Source organism: Zonotrichia albicollis, chromosome 19 (genome assembly GCF_047830755.1).
Source record: "Zonotrichia albicollis isolate bZonAlb1 chromosome 19, bZonAlb1.hap1, whole genome shotgun sequence".
Classification (NCBI taxonomy): domain Eukaryota; kingdom Metazoa; phylum Chordata; class Aves; order Passeriformes; family Passerellidae; genus Zonotrichia; species Zonotrichia albicollis.
This window is the reverse complement of record NC_133837.1, coordinates 9,882,811-9,896,084: the sequence shown is the minus strand read 5'-3', so window position 1 is coordinate 9,896,084 and position 13,274 is coordinate 9,882,811. Positions and strand designations below refer to the sequence as shown.

Below are 13,274 nucleotides of genomic sequence, written 5' to 3'. Positions count from 1 at the left end.
CTTGCAGAATATGCCCAGTTAACAGTGCATGCAATAAGGTTTTATCCCAGGAAAGTAGGGGTCTGGAAACAACATATGGAAAATTACAGAAAGACACCAGAGGGAGAAGGAAATTACTTGACTGGGGCAGAAGGGCAAAGCATCCTTAAAGCAGCAGTATGATCTTCAGAGAAAAGTGAGAACTTCTATAGTTTTACAAGCAGTAGTTAACATCACTTCATAATGTACACATTTTATGTGTAATATTATAAAAAGGACAAATATAAGACATCATAAAAATCTCTTCAGTCCTTTGTAATGATCCTAATTAGGTAAACAGAAGAAAACCAGAGTATAAAAGCGCTGCCCCAGCAAAACAAATTTTATCTGTTAGACTTCTGTCTAAAGCAAGATGAAGAGCTAACAAAAGAATTGACATCAAGGCCCACTCAGAACATCTGCAAGCCAAATACTGCACATCTGACAGGTGATCAGCAGATACCAGTGACCAGAGAGAACTGCTTCTCAACAGAGGCTTGGACTTATGGTCTGAAAACTGAACACTTGAGGAAAAGGTGCCTGGCAATTCTTAATGGTTAAACCAAGGCCATTCAGCTGCAACTGGATTGCACTGGAAGCTCTAGTGCTTTTGAGACATTCTGTGACCACAGTTTAGAAGCTGAGACAATGCAGTATTTCAGCTGTACTGTTATTTTTGTACTTTTAAGAGACAGTACAGAATAGAGCCACATGAAGTGCTTTAGTGCAGCTACAAAACCCCAAGACTTCCAAGAAACAGAGCCATAATGCTCGGTATGAAAATTAAGTGAAAAACTTCCACCATCTACAAAAACTATGAATAAAATGACACAAAAATGCTAATGATCCTTCTACCCCACCCTAAAGAAGAGATATCCCCATTAATGAAACTGCAGATAAGGCTTGAGGCTGGAACATGTATTTAAAGTTGACCTGCAAATGAAAAATTCACCACTCTGTTTTCCCTGTTGAGAAGAAGCCAGAGAGGCTCTCACTTCCCTCCCCTCCAAAAGGTCTCCCTCTACATTCTCATCAGAGGTTTGACACAGGAACACATGATGCCAGACTTAATTACAACCTTAAGAGGAACTTGTCACTCTACTCTTATAAACAGAGAAATTACTACTAAGTCATAGAGGGAAGATGTCTCTTTGATAAAAGGTCTCTTACTCCAGAAACTTTCACTGAATGGCTCAAGAAAACTTAGACAACATCTGATCATAGCACACAACAGATGGTTACAGATGGTTCACCTTTCAGAGACTGCCAAAACATGAAATGTTGAACATTTGAAGTAAAAACACAGCATATAACACATTATTCTTGCCTGCTTTGCCTCTTCTGTGCATTAAGAGGGTTAAGCTACTATTTCTCTTTTGCAGGTCAACTTCAATACATTAACTGGAAGTCACTCACCCATGTGCCATGCACCTAAGCTTCTAGAAATCTTCACCTAAAGGATCCTAAAATTCATCTCCACTTGCACATTAAAAAGCATCATTTGCAAAGTGAACTAATGGGACACACCCTGGCACTAGGATGTATCTCAGAGCACTTTCACATCCTACAAGCAAGTGCCAGGACTAGAAATCATTTAAAATTTATTGAGGACAAGAAAGCACAAGTAAAGAAACATATGCATTAAGAGAAGTTACAACCAAGAGTTGGGATGTGCCTCCTGCAGCCTCAATTTTGAGGAGTCAGTTAATAAGTGTACAGGTCTTTGTCTACTCAGACGTACAGCTAAGGAGTGACTTTTTAGAACAAGGAATTCAGACTTTATCAAAACAGCACCAATAACTGTGTTCATTACACCAATGGCTACCACGGCATGCATCTGTACAAACCTTTCAGGCAGTTGTCCACAGCTGGTCATGAATAAAAAGGCATATAAATTTTTCTCCTCTTTTATTACAATGAAGTTTATAACAGTACAGAAAAGTCACATGACCTTAGTGGGTCAGTTTACTTAAACCCTGGAACAGGAGGAACTCTGAATACATTAAATATTGTTACAAGTTCAGACTTTAATGTACAAGTAGTTGGGAACAGTTACAGCCCTCACCAAACTATGTTGGGGACATGAGTCCAACAGCACCTGAAGTGCTGTGAAGGCATCATTTCACAAAGAGCAACGTAACATTACAGAACTTGCCTTTAAGGTGGTATGTTCATGTAATTCCAGCGCCTTCACAATTTAACGAACCATATTTACTATACTTCACTTCTAAAAACCTAGATGAAACATGAAAAAGAAGCCATACAGTATAAATTGCAACATCAGGAAAAGTTCCTGTTATTATTCCAAATAATTTTTCCCATGTAAAATAAAATGTCCAACAGCTCCTTGCATGTGGGAAGATACTTATTTTTTTTTTAAGAGTCACAATGAAGCCTTAATTGACGGAAGCTCGGCTATATTAACAGCACAAGATGAGAAAAGGTTTAATCTCCAAACCTATTAGAGCGTGAGTAGGAGCATCAGTAGCGGCCACCTTGCGACATTACGGGCGGTCTCATTGCCATGGGAGGGCGAGGAGGTCCACTCTGGTACGGGGGCACCATCGGAGGTCCCTGACCGTATGGAGGCATTGCCCCAGGAAGGTATCCTGGCATGCCCTGGTGATGAGCACCATACTGACCTAGAAACAGAATAGTTAAAATGCAAAGAATAATTTTTAAATTTTTTTTTTTTAAATAGTGAGAAGTGTATTTTGTGAAAAGTTTCACCCCTCCCTGCTAGCATAGGCAACGTCACGAATCTTTCCAAAAATAGGAAGCTGGGAAATGTATGATTACCATGAGGTGGCATGGGAGGTCTCATTCCTTGTTGCTGTGGAGGGATTCCTGGCTGTGGTGGCATCATACCTCCAATTGGTCCAACTGGTGGATTACCCAGGGCAGCCTGGCCTGGTCGAGGAAGATTTCGCTGGTATTTGGGCAACTGTGCCCTTCTCTCTTCCTAAAAGCAGGAGAGACAATCACAACACATCGTGTTAGAACTCACCAAAAGTAAACAGAGGAGCAAAAAAGCAGATTACTAAACTATTTTAACTACCTTACAAATTCAAAGGCTACTAGTAACATTACCCAGCAGCAGTAGGATTTGTCCCCCTTTCTGCAGACTTTCTTCCTTAATACAGACCAATCTGAGTATTCTGAATGGAACTCAAATCCTCCCTTTCCCCCAACTGAATAAAGCCTTTTTCTCTTAAAAACACAGACCTAAAGATCTCTGAACTGTAATGAAGTTCATTTGTTTTATGCATAAATTCCGTATTTCTAACTGTTGTAATAGCATCAAAACAACTTTAAACTGTTCAGTCTTTTGTTCTACACAAAAGTCCAAAGGCAGTAGAAGTCCAAATTGTATTTTGGATTGAGAAATTTCCCACCACCACCAAAGCTAAGGCTTAGACTGCAGCACTGCCAATATGCCAATCATAACTCAGTTACATTTTTTCTGCACGGTTTGCACTCTCACCATTACTAAAATGCACATAATGCAGAGCACAGATGAAATTCCATTCACCCTGCCATATCATCACAAATCGCATTTTTCAGGAAGACAATGAAAACATGTTACTTACCAGTGATATATCCTCATCTGGATGGATCAACTTACTGGTTGCACTGGTTGTTGTGAGGGTAGCAGGCTTACTTGTGATAGATGTAGCTGGTTTAGCTGCAGTGCTGTTTGTTGTGCTAGTGGTTGAGGCTGTGGACTGGGTGTAAGCCGGGAATGTTGGTTTGGGGGGTTCTGTTGTTGTTGCAGGTGTAGAATTCAGAGGTTTGAAATCAGTACCAACTGGCCCTGGCACAGCTGCTGCAGCCTGTGAAACACACACACAGGTCAGTGTTTATATCTCAAATAAAGTTTTCATTCAAGAAAACTTAAAAGATGACTGTTAGACCTCTGAAACGTTCCAGTGAGATATATGATTATACAAGCTTGACAAAAGTAAAGTTCAGCCTTTTGCATACTAGAGCAACTGAAACCAAGACAAAATAAACCCCGGGATGTACACAGACACACACACACAGGAAAGGCTAAAATCTGCAGGTCAAAAGCCACCACAACAAAGGAACAACAAAGAAAAAAACACCCTATACTTTATCTCAAACACCGAATTTGGCAAATATGTAAATCTTTCCTGAATCACTATTTTTAGGAGGCTCTAAGCATAGATTTATTATTAGTCTTTCAGTAAATTAACATATTTCAGCAACCATCAGTTTAGAGTACAGCTCGAAGTGCTAGTATTCATTAAAATTAGGTATTTAAGAAATATTTTAATCAAATATTTAAGAAAGCTCTATTGTGTCAGGGCTTTAAGTGCTCTCTCCATAAACACAATGCAGTATTTTCAGAGTAGTATGTCTATCCACAGAACTTGAATCTTATTTGTGAATGAAGAATCAATGGAAGCAGGTAAGAGGTCCACTAGAGAGGTCAACATTTCATCTCTCCTACTCTTTTGTTACAAAAACCCTGTAAAAGTCTGTTTTGCAAAGCTGTATCTGAAGACACAGCAATCTCCAAAGCAAACCCTAGTTATGAGGGAATGATTTTGTTTCTAGTCACTGGATATTTACAACTATTTGCATCTCTCAATAAAAAAAAAAAAATTAACACTTTGCACATAACGCAAATTTAAAATCCCCTACATTATGCTGTAACATATTAAACAACATAAACTAAAAAGCCTCCACCATGCATCAAGCTAACCACTGCCCACTAAAATGCATTTAACTGCTTTCATGCTCTTTTAACCCTTTAGAACCAGGATGTTACATTTCATTCTTTCACACTAAGAAAAATTGGGCACTTTGACATGCTTATTTCTGGTAAGATGCAACTCATAATCAAGGACTCTGCAGTTTTACCAGCTAAACATAATCAGGAATATAACAAAAATTATCTGAAGATGTTTAGTCAATTTTAGATTTTACAGAATGGTCCAAAGGGTTAAGTTGCAAAGCAATTTGTTTTAAACTGTGACTTCCTGCGTACTTGTGCTGTGCTAGGAAACAGAGCGTTAGAAGATGCTGAGAGACTTTCTGAATTGGAGGAAGCTGCACTTGAGCTTGTGACAGGTGTCCCCATCTGTAGCATAAAAGAAAGGAAACAGTGAAAAGTCTCCAAACAAATGGGTGGAAAGTATCCAGATGAAAGGATTTCTTATACTAAGCCCTTTCTTATGAAAGGACTATTTTTGTAAACATGTATCGTCCCCGCAGAAGCCCAAAATGCAAACAGTAAATTACAAAGGCCTCTGCAACATACTTGACAGCAAGTAAGAACTCAGGACCCACAAAAAAGTGCATTCAAAGGGAAAGGTCACAAGCCACTATCAATTCCCCACTTCCCCCCACAAAACGCTGAAATTAACTTCTCACTACACTGACTTACTCCTCAACTTTCTGAAGTAAAAACCTCCTATCTCAGGCAATGTTTAACCGGTTTAACAAGACTACAGAACAAATTTGTCCATTTATCAGTAGAGAGCCCATTATGAGCGAGAACAAGTCATGTAAAGATTTTTAACTTGGAAAGGTAGAGTTCTATGCAATCAGACTCCTGCAGCTAACACAGCTCTTCACCCACCCAAAGTTCCCTTAACAACAACACAATTAAAGGCCTTTAAGAGTGTTTCGCCTACTCCTTTCTTCCCCAGTGCTTACAGAACTTCTGTCTGGTTTCACAGCTGCTTTAAGAAAAACACAAGAATATTTTAAAATTCATTCAAGCACTACACTGAATTAAACATCAACCCAAGCAAAAACCTGAACCAGTCATTTCATAAATAGGCACTATTGACACAGTGGCAATGTGAAGAACATGACAAAGATTCCAGGCTCTGGGATACCTTACCTGCCCTGCGCTTGGGAAGAGTGGTTTGGTAACTGGAGGCTGTGGAGTTGGTGCTGTTGCAGCAGGAGCTGGAGGCCGGTTCAGAATGCCCGGGGCTGTAACAGGCTGTGCTTGTGTCATTGGAGGCATGCCAGGCCGAGGCCCAACAGGAGGGGGCATCCCTACAAACCACAAACAACGGGCGGCGGATCAGGCTCCAGGAAGCACCAATATTCCTTTAGACAATCCCGCTCCCGTGTTCCTTAGAACAAAGTTTCCCACTACAAGATGTATTTTTAAGGCAACAGTAAAATAAAACATGACAAAGGGTAATGCCAGCAGTCAACAGTCAATGGCTATGCACAGGCAGTAACCTCTAACACTTCAGAACAATGCTGGATTCACTTGATTTTTACTAAAGCTGCAATAATGAAGTTTATGCTCTCAATAAACCAATACAATTCATGCAGGAACTGTTTCTGCCACACTGCAGGTATGATGCCAAGAGCATGGATGATACTGTTACAAAATCTGAGACACTGAATTGTACAGTACACTGAATTCTGAACAGTACCAGAAGGGTGATGGAGCCACTGCCAGCTTCACTGGGGTCAGCAGCAAAGTGCACTGGGACATTTCCCAGTGTCACCACAACACCTGCACTGGGTGTGTGCAGCTCTAGGAGAGGCTCAGTGGCAAGTTAACAGCTCCCACAGGTTCCATCAAGCAAACCAGTCACTGCCCAGATGGAACAGCCAGGGAACTCAGGGCTACCTAAGAGCTGCACAAGCTCAACAAACACCTCTTCTAGCTACGGTAAGAGACCAAAATGTCAGTTAAGCTTCTTCACACTGCAGGCTCATTGGCTGGGTAACTATTCCACCCAGCTATTCCCCACTTTCCACATTTTCAGCCATTACTGTTTTCCAACTGCAGCCACAAACATTAATTAAAAATAAAAGGGATGAAGAGAGACCAGGCAACACAACAGTGTGAGAAAATGCAATAAATCAAAGAAACAGTATTCTGTTTTTTTACTTTAATAATGGTATAAAAGTAAAATAATTATTTATAATCAGAAGCTATAAATCAACCACCTCTGCACACAGTGGCTTCTGTGGCAGTCCAACCACATAAAGGTGGTGGGTGGTGGCATAAGTCTGAATGTTTATTACAAAAATTCTAAATCTTAGTATAAAAGAAATAAATATAATTAAACTCTCACCATAGTACGAGTTCGACAACCCTGACCTACCTGGTGGCATACCAGGCATAAGAGGTGGGATTCCTGGCCCAGGAGGCATCATTCCACCCATTGGCATCATCCTATTGAAGAGAAAATCAGCACTGGTATGAACACACATGATAAAGTTTTAAGACAATTGGCACATCCCTGTATTAGACAAAAAATAATGGTAAATAATTTCAAGAAGCTCTCAAGAGAGGGAATTCCAAACCAGCTCCACAAGAATAAAACCAAAACATAACCCAGCACCCAAAACCCCAAACACTTATTTGAACTTCAATTTCTCAAGATCTCACTGTCTCTAATATGAGATTTCCAGAACTAGTGTCTCTTGAAATCTCTGTCAAGACTACAAGCTGCAGCTGAGTGTTCCAAGGACCTGATCTCAGTACATTCATGGAGTGTGAATGTAGGAAAACCAGCCAGCTCCAATCACACCACAATCACTGCATATCTGCTACTACTCCTCTCTGACACTGACTGGCAGATAACCCAGAGCTGCAGAACTATCCAAAAAACATTGACAAAAGCAGAGCAGAGATCACAGGGCAAGAAAGCTTCCAGAATTTCAATTACAGAAAACAATCCATATACTAATGATAAAGTGGGATTTTGGTTCTTTAATATGAGACATCCTCATTGTAACATATTTTTTCTCCACATTAAAAAGAAACCATTTGGTTTCTCTTCCTAAATGAATATGTATGAGCCCTTTACAGGGAACAAACAAGTGTAGCTTAATTTTGCTTAATTTTTTGCAGACATTCAAAAACAGATTAGGGAAACAAAATAAAAGAATGTTTATTACTTTAGTGAGCAAGATCAGCTGATCTGCAGCACTCCAGTACAAACCAAAATCCCACTAAGAAGCAGTTTCTGTTTGTATGACAGTTAAGACACCTTCACCACTGCTGTTTTCAGATCAAATGCCATAACAAGTGAGCATTCTTTCTGGCAAGTCTGATTCCTGCTCTCAACTCATCTATCACTGCAGAGGCAGCAATGACTGGGAACAAACCCATCGCCCTTTTTTTGCTTGGAGAAGGCAAAGTCAGTCTTGCCACCCAGCAGACACCAAAACAAGGGCTGGGTGCTCACTGCCTGCTGCTCCAGAATGACTTCTGAGAAACTGCAGATAGGCTAGAACTGGTGTCACACCAACACCAAAGTTGCTTTGGCTCTCCTAATTCTTTAGTCATTGTTAAACAAAATTTAATCAGGTTAAGAAAGCAAAACTTTAGATTAGACAAAAGCATAATGCAACGTCATCCTCTCCCCCCAAAATGAAATGCAGTGAAATTTTGGCAAATTAATTTGTGTTTTTACAGGTGACATAACATACACCTGAAGTTAACAGGGAATTTAATGAGGACTAAGTGTCTGACAACCTGATTAAATTCTGCTGAGTTTCCACCCAGAAAAGCTAAATTTCTGATCAGCATCCACACCATGTTCGACTATGATATGATTTTTCAATTCAAAGGCTGTTAAATCAATATTTATGTCTCAGAAGTCAAGGAGCTTTCCCCTCAGTTAACTTAAAAGTTTAGATTAAACTGAGTTCCTGCAGAATGTTCTGCAGCGTGAAGGATCAAGCACATGGAGCTGCTCAAGCTCTGGTTCAAGAGAGGCTTTAAGTCTCTAAGGGTCTGCTTGATTTATATTTTGTAGAATGCATTTCACATACAGTTCTGTAATATTCATTTAGATAAAACATAAAACCTTCACGTATTATACAGTAACAAAACCTAACTAGACACCTTCCCCAAATTCTTAGGCAATATTCAAAGGTTTTCAGTAAAACAATTTCTAGCTTATCAAAAACATGACATAAAATGGCATAATGAAGGTACCTAGAATTACATTAATGAGATGCTTACATGTTTCCACCACAAAATGACTGCATGTATTTTCTCTGTTGATGTAATCTGTGAAAATTTATGACAAAATCAAAAATCTAACTGTGAATTTCCAAACACATTGTGATAGGGTATGGTGTCAACCCCATAACAAGCATAAAAACCAACATCTTTTGCCCAAAATACAAGAAAAATATAATCTGCCCAGTACTTTTTTTCCTGTTATGTTGATGACTGATAACCAGATGTACAACATATGTGCAATACACAAGGGAATAGTGGCTCACAGAAGGCTCTAAACCAACACAACAAAATTTTGTATTAATATATTACTACTTAATAACTATTAAATCAGGAGAAAGGCAAGATACTTTATACATAAAACCCAGTTTGGCCATATTTTACATGTTGGTTTACAGCCATCCAGTTCTTTGGCTAGTTTTAAATATTTAAGTTACAGAGTTCACAATTCCCTATTGTACATTCTTTTAATTAGCTTTACTTTTTCTATGAGTTTAAAATGCACAGTATAAACATGTAATATTAAGTCTTTCTTGCTACTCACCCAGGTGGCATTCCAGGCATAACTGGAGGCATTCCAGGCATCATAGGTGGAACACCTGCCATTAATGGGGGTATACCTTAAAAGAAAAATAAATTTTCAACAACTCTGATAACATACAGTTGCAAACAAATGTCACCTAATAAGTTTACACTGGATAAATGCTTTACAGCAAGTTCTAAAAAACTGGGTTTTGAAATAATACTGCTTACAAACAGTGCAATATAAACACTATCTGCAAATTTGACTTTGATTGATTGTCCTCAGCCCTGCAAGACTGTGAATTTCCTTAGTGGTCTCCAAAGACATCTTACTACAAGAGACTGTTCTTCACTCACTGATCAAACTCTTTCCTCACTGCACCTGTGGCCTGTGTATGAACAGCCTGTTCTGTGCTAAAGTCTGCAGATGCACAGCAGCTCTGCCCCGTTTCCAAACCCTGCCATAAACAGTATGAACAAGTGTCACTGCTGGACTTCTGTTTGAGGCACTAACCTGCCTTACAACCACAACCTTCAATGTGCATGCCAGCACCAGGTATGTGAATCCAGTCCACCAAGGAAGATGTGCTCATGCACAGAGGAGAGAAGAAAATGAACCAACTGCTTATCTGCACCTCCCAGAACTATTCTGTGACCCCAGTGATAAAAGGGCAGATTAGCACTCAAGCATACAGGCAGCAATTCGTGCTTCTGTGAGGTTTTCAGCAATGACCTCACAGAACACACCCACTCACCTGGAGGCATCCCTGGTGCACCTGGCACAGGAGGCAAACCTGGCTGTGCCATGGGGGGAATGTACCCCTGCTGTGGCTGAACTTGCTGGGGTTGAAATGAAGTTGAAGCTGCAGATTCATCATCTTCATACTCATCAGAATCATCCTGTTGTTTCTTTTTCTGGCTCTCTGCAGACAGTACAACGCATACGGTCAAACTGAACACAAATTATATTCCATAAAATTAACTAACAGCAAAATTTAAACTTTGCCAGTGTTCAAAAAGTCACAGAAATACAAAGAAAGAATGCTGTGTGAGCCCACCTGCAGCCACACATAAAGGGAAGGAATGTGACTCCCACTGCCATTAACCTGAACATACAGAGGGATCTGCCCTTGTATCAATATCATGCTGTCCTGCATAAACCAAAGGCTTGAACAGCAAAGAAACTGAAGCATTTGGGAATCACCGGGACAGTTTCACCTCTAGCCTTTCCTCCCCTTACCCTCACAAACAAATGACCATGTCCATATTCGTTAGGTAATTGTTGTAGCTGCTCTGGCAGCAGCTGCTTCTGAACAGGAAAGGAAAAATCCCTCCCACGTGGCTGGCAAGTGCCTGGAGCTGCTGCCAGAGAAGGAATTAAATCCCACCCTCACTGAGTAAGGAACACACCAGGGAAATGACAACCAGCCACATTCCACCTTACCCTGAGTTTTTTGTTCAAGTAACCTCCTCCGTTCCTCCATGTCTTTTTCTGGAATGCCTTCCATTCCATAGATTTCCAGTTCAATGTCTGTTCTTCCAGGAATAGCATTTGGAACAGCATCTATTGTTTCTTTATGTACCTAAAGAAAGCAAAACCTCAATAAATCCTGCTGAACACATTTCAGGGTAAATTCTCTGTGTTCTTCAGGCAGTTTGAAGACAGAAAAGGAACACCCTTAATGAGACTAATCTCTCTGGCCAAGCATTTTCTTGATCTGTGCCTCCTAATCTCTGGTAACTACTATTACCCCTAAAACCAGCTTACATTAACTTAGAACAACTGAGACAGCACAATTCCTTCACTCCTACAAAACATCCTGAGCAAGATCTCTGCTGCACAGCAGCCACTTGACTGCTGACACAGCAGGACTCCTGTGCTGCAAAGAGGCCACTGCTGTCTTTTTCTCACCCTTTTTACAGACTCTGGAAGCCCCTAACCCCCCATCTTAAGGACACTTAAATTTCAGATACTGTAAAGAAAAGCTCATGTAAATCTAAAACTGCTTACCTGCATGCAGTGTATAGCTAAACCAGGTCCTGTATACAGTTTCTTATGACATATATGGCATTTAAAGTGCTTTGCTTTTTGATGCTGTATAAGGATTTTCTCATCATCAAAGTCCCTGTTACAGTACCTATTGAAGACTGTTAAGGAAACATTTAATACTGGAAGTGACCTTTTAGATACAACTAGGGTAATGAGCATCAGTGTCATTTTTCTGAAGCAAAAGAAAGGCACAAGAAGCATCTCTGAGCATTCAAAGGGTGACAAATATTTAATGGATGTCTGAAAACAAACACTCTCATCCAGTCCAGCACACCCCTCTTTACACAGGTACAGAAGTGGGAAGGTGTCTGCACACAATCAGAGTCATCTGATTCCATATTGCTTTACTCGTGGTTTTCAAGTTCTACCTATTTTTCTCTTCAGGGGTGTAAATGCAGCTACTGCATTAAAGGAGAAACAGGCTTGAAATCAGCAAAAGGGAAATTATGCAAATCACTCAGAAATGCCTCTTTAATCAATTACCAGTAATGAACAATCATAAAAGAGAACAAAGGTTTTAGTTTAAAATTCCCTTCCTCTTCCAGTTATCCGGGTATCAATTTTTATGACACAGCATAATTTGCTGCAGTAACTGAAGAATTCTTTGCTTTTAAAAAGAAAGATTTTAATCAAAGAACTCTTTGGACGTCTACGTAACACCAGAGGCAAACTGCATTTCCTTTCTATGGGCCAGCATTGATATTTCAGCAAACACTCCACACATTTCCCTAGGTGAGAAAAATACACATTATCTATTTATTATTAAGAAAATGTTAACATTGCTAACACACTGCGTCTCTTGCTTCCACCAAAACGTGAAATAATGTCTAAAACAATCACAGATGCCTCCCAAGACAAAATGGTAAAATACCTCGGAGCACCTTTTAAGCTTCTTTACTAAACAATTCTAGAGAACAGAAACACAAGAGAGAAGGTAGATTTATAATCACTCCAAAAATGAGTACATTCTGAAGGAGCGATCAAATAAAAATTCACCAGTATTTCTGGATCATGAACAATTAAACCTGATCATGATGCAGCAATTATAAACTAAAAGCTCCCCCCGTCATGAAGAAAAAAAAAAGCTTTAAAAATTCTCTTTTAACCACATCCCACCTCATTCCGTGAATAAATCTATTTATCAGTAGCAGGATTCTCTCCCTTTAACATTCTCCCTCACAAGGGATAAAGACAATTCTCCATTTCCCGCTGCCCCGGCTTTAAGGATCGGGCGGGAGGCCGCGGCCTCGGCGAGAGCGACAAGAGCGGGCCGGAGGCCGTGAGGGGGGTGGGGAGCACAGGAAGGCCACGGACTGAGCCCCATCCCGAGGAGCACAGGGCTGGAACAGGGCCAAGCACCGAGACAAACCGTAAGGAGAGTGCGGAGAAGGGCTGAGCCCCATCTCGGTACGAGTCGGAACGGGACCGAGCGCCGACCGCGCCAGGCCGCGCCGCTACCCTCCCCCACCCAGCTCTCTGCATCCACCGCGTCCCACACAGAAGGATACCAGCACCAAGGCTTCAGCTGCTTCTTCTTCTTACGGCCCATGGCGGCGTCACCCCGACCTACAGGGCAGGAGAGCCGAGCGCTCCCTCAGAACGGCAGCGACCGCGCGGCCGCCCCGAACCGAGCGAGAGGCACAAAATGGCGGCCGAGCTCCCTCAGGCGCCGCTGCGGCCTCCGAACTCCCAGAACGCACCGCG

At 40.9% G+C, this 13,274-nt stretch overlaps 1 protein-coding gene across 10 annotated transcripts in view; it reads right to left on the bottom strand.

The window, feature by feature from the left end:
- Nucleotides 1-13,274, bottom strand: part of ZNF207 (zinc finger protein 207) — an 18,545-nt gene extending 5,271 nt beyond the window's left edge. The window contains exons 1-13 of one of the 10 annotated variants that reach the window (XR_012583162.1): nucleotides 13,079-13,274; nucleotides 11,532-11,658; nucleotides 10,965-11,103; nucleotides 10,276-10,443; nucleotides 9,543-9,618; nucleotides 8,999-9,046; nucleotides 7,098-7,198; nucleotides 5,894-6,054; nucleotides 5,033-5,125; nucleotides 3,609-3,851; nucleotides 2,818-2,980; nucleotides 2,477-2,660; nucleotides 2,174-2,253 (exon numbers count right to left, since the gene is read on the bottom strand). Coding sequence is in view for 8 of the 10 variants with exons in the window: in XM_074554911.1 (XP_074411012.1) it covers nucleotides 2,500-2,660; nucleotides 2,818-2,980; nucleotides 3,609-3,851; nucleotides 5,033-5,125; nucleotides 5,894-6,054; nucleotides 7,098-7,198; nucleotides 8,999-9,046; nucleotides 9,543-9,618; nucleotides 10,276-10,443; nucleotides 10,965-11,103; nucleotides 11,532-11,658; nucleotides 13,079-13,119 (1,521 nt within the window). In the remaining 2 variants the exon portion in view is untranslated. Of the gene's footprint in view, nucleotides 1-1,602; nucleotides 2,661-2,817; nucleotides 2,981-3,608; nucleotides 3,852-5,032; nucleotides 5,126-5,893; nucleotides 6,055-7,097; nucleotides 7,199-8,998; nucleotides 9,047-9,542; nucleotides 9,619-10,275; nucleotides 10,444-10,964; nucleotides 11,104-11,531; nucleotides 11,659-13,078 lie in introns of those variants that run through there. The other 9 variants (XM_074554911.1, XR_012583161.1, XM_074554910.1 and 6 more) reach the window with 9 other exon arrangements.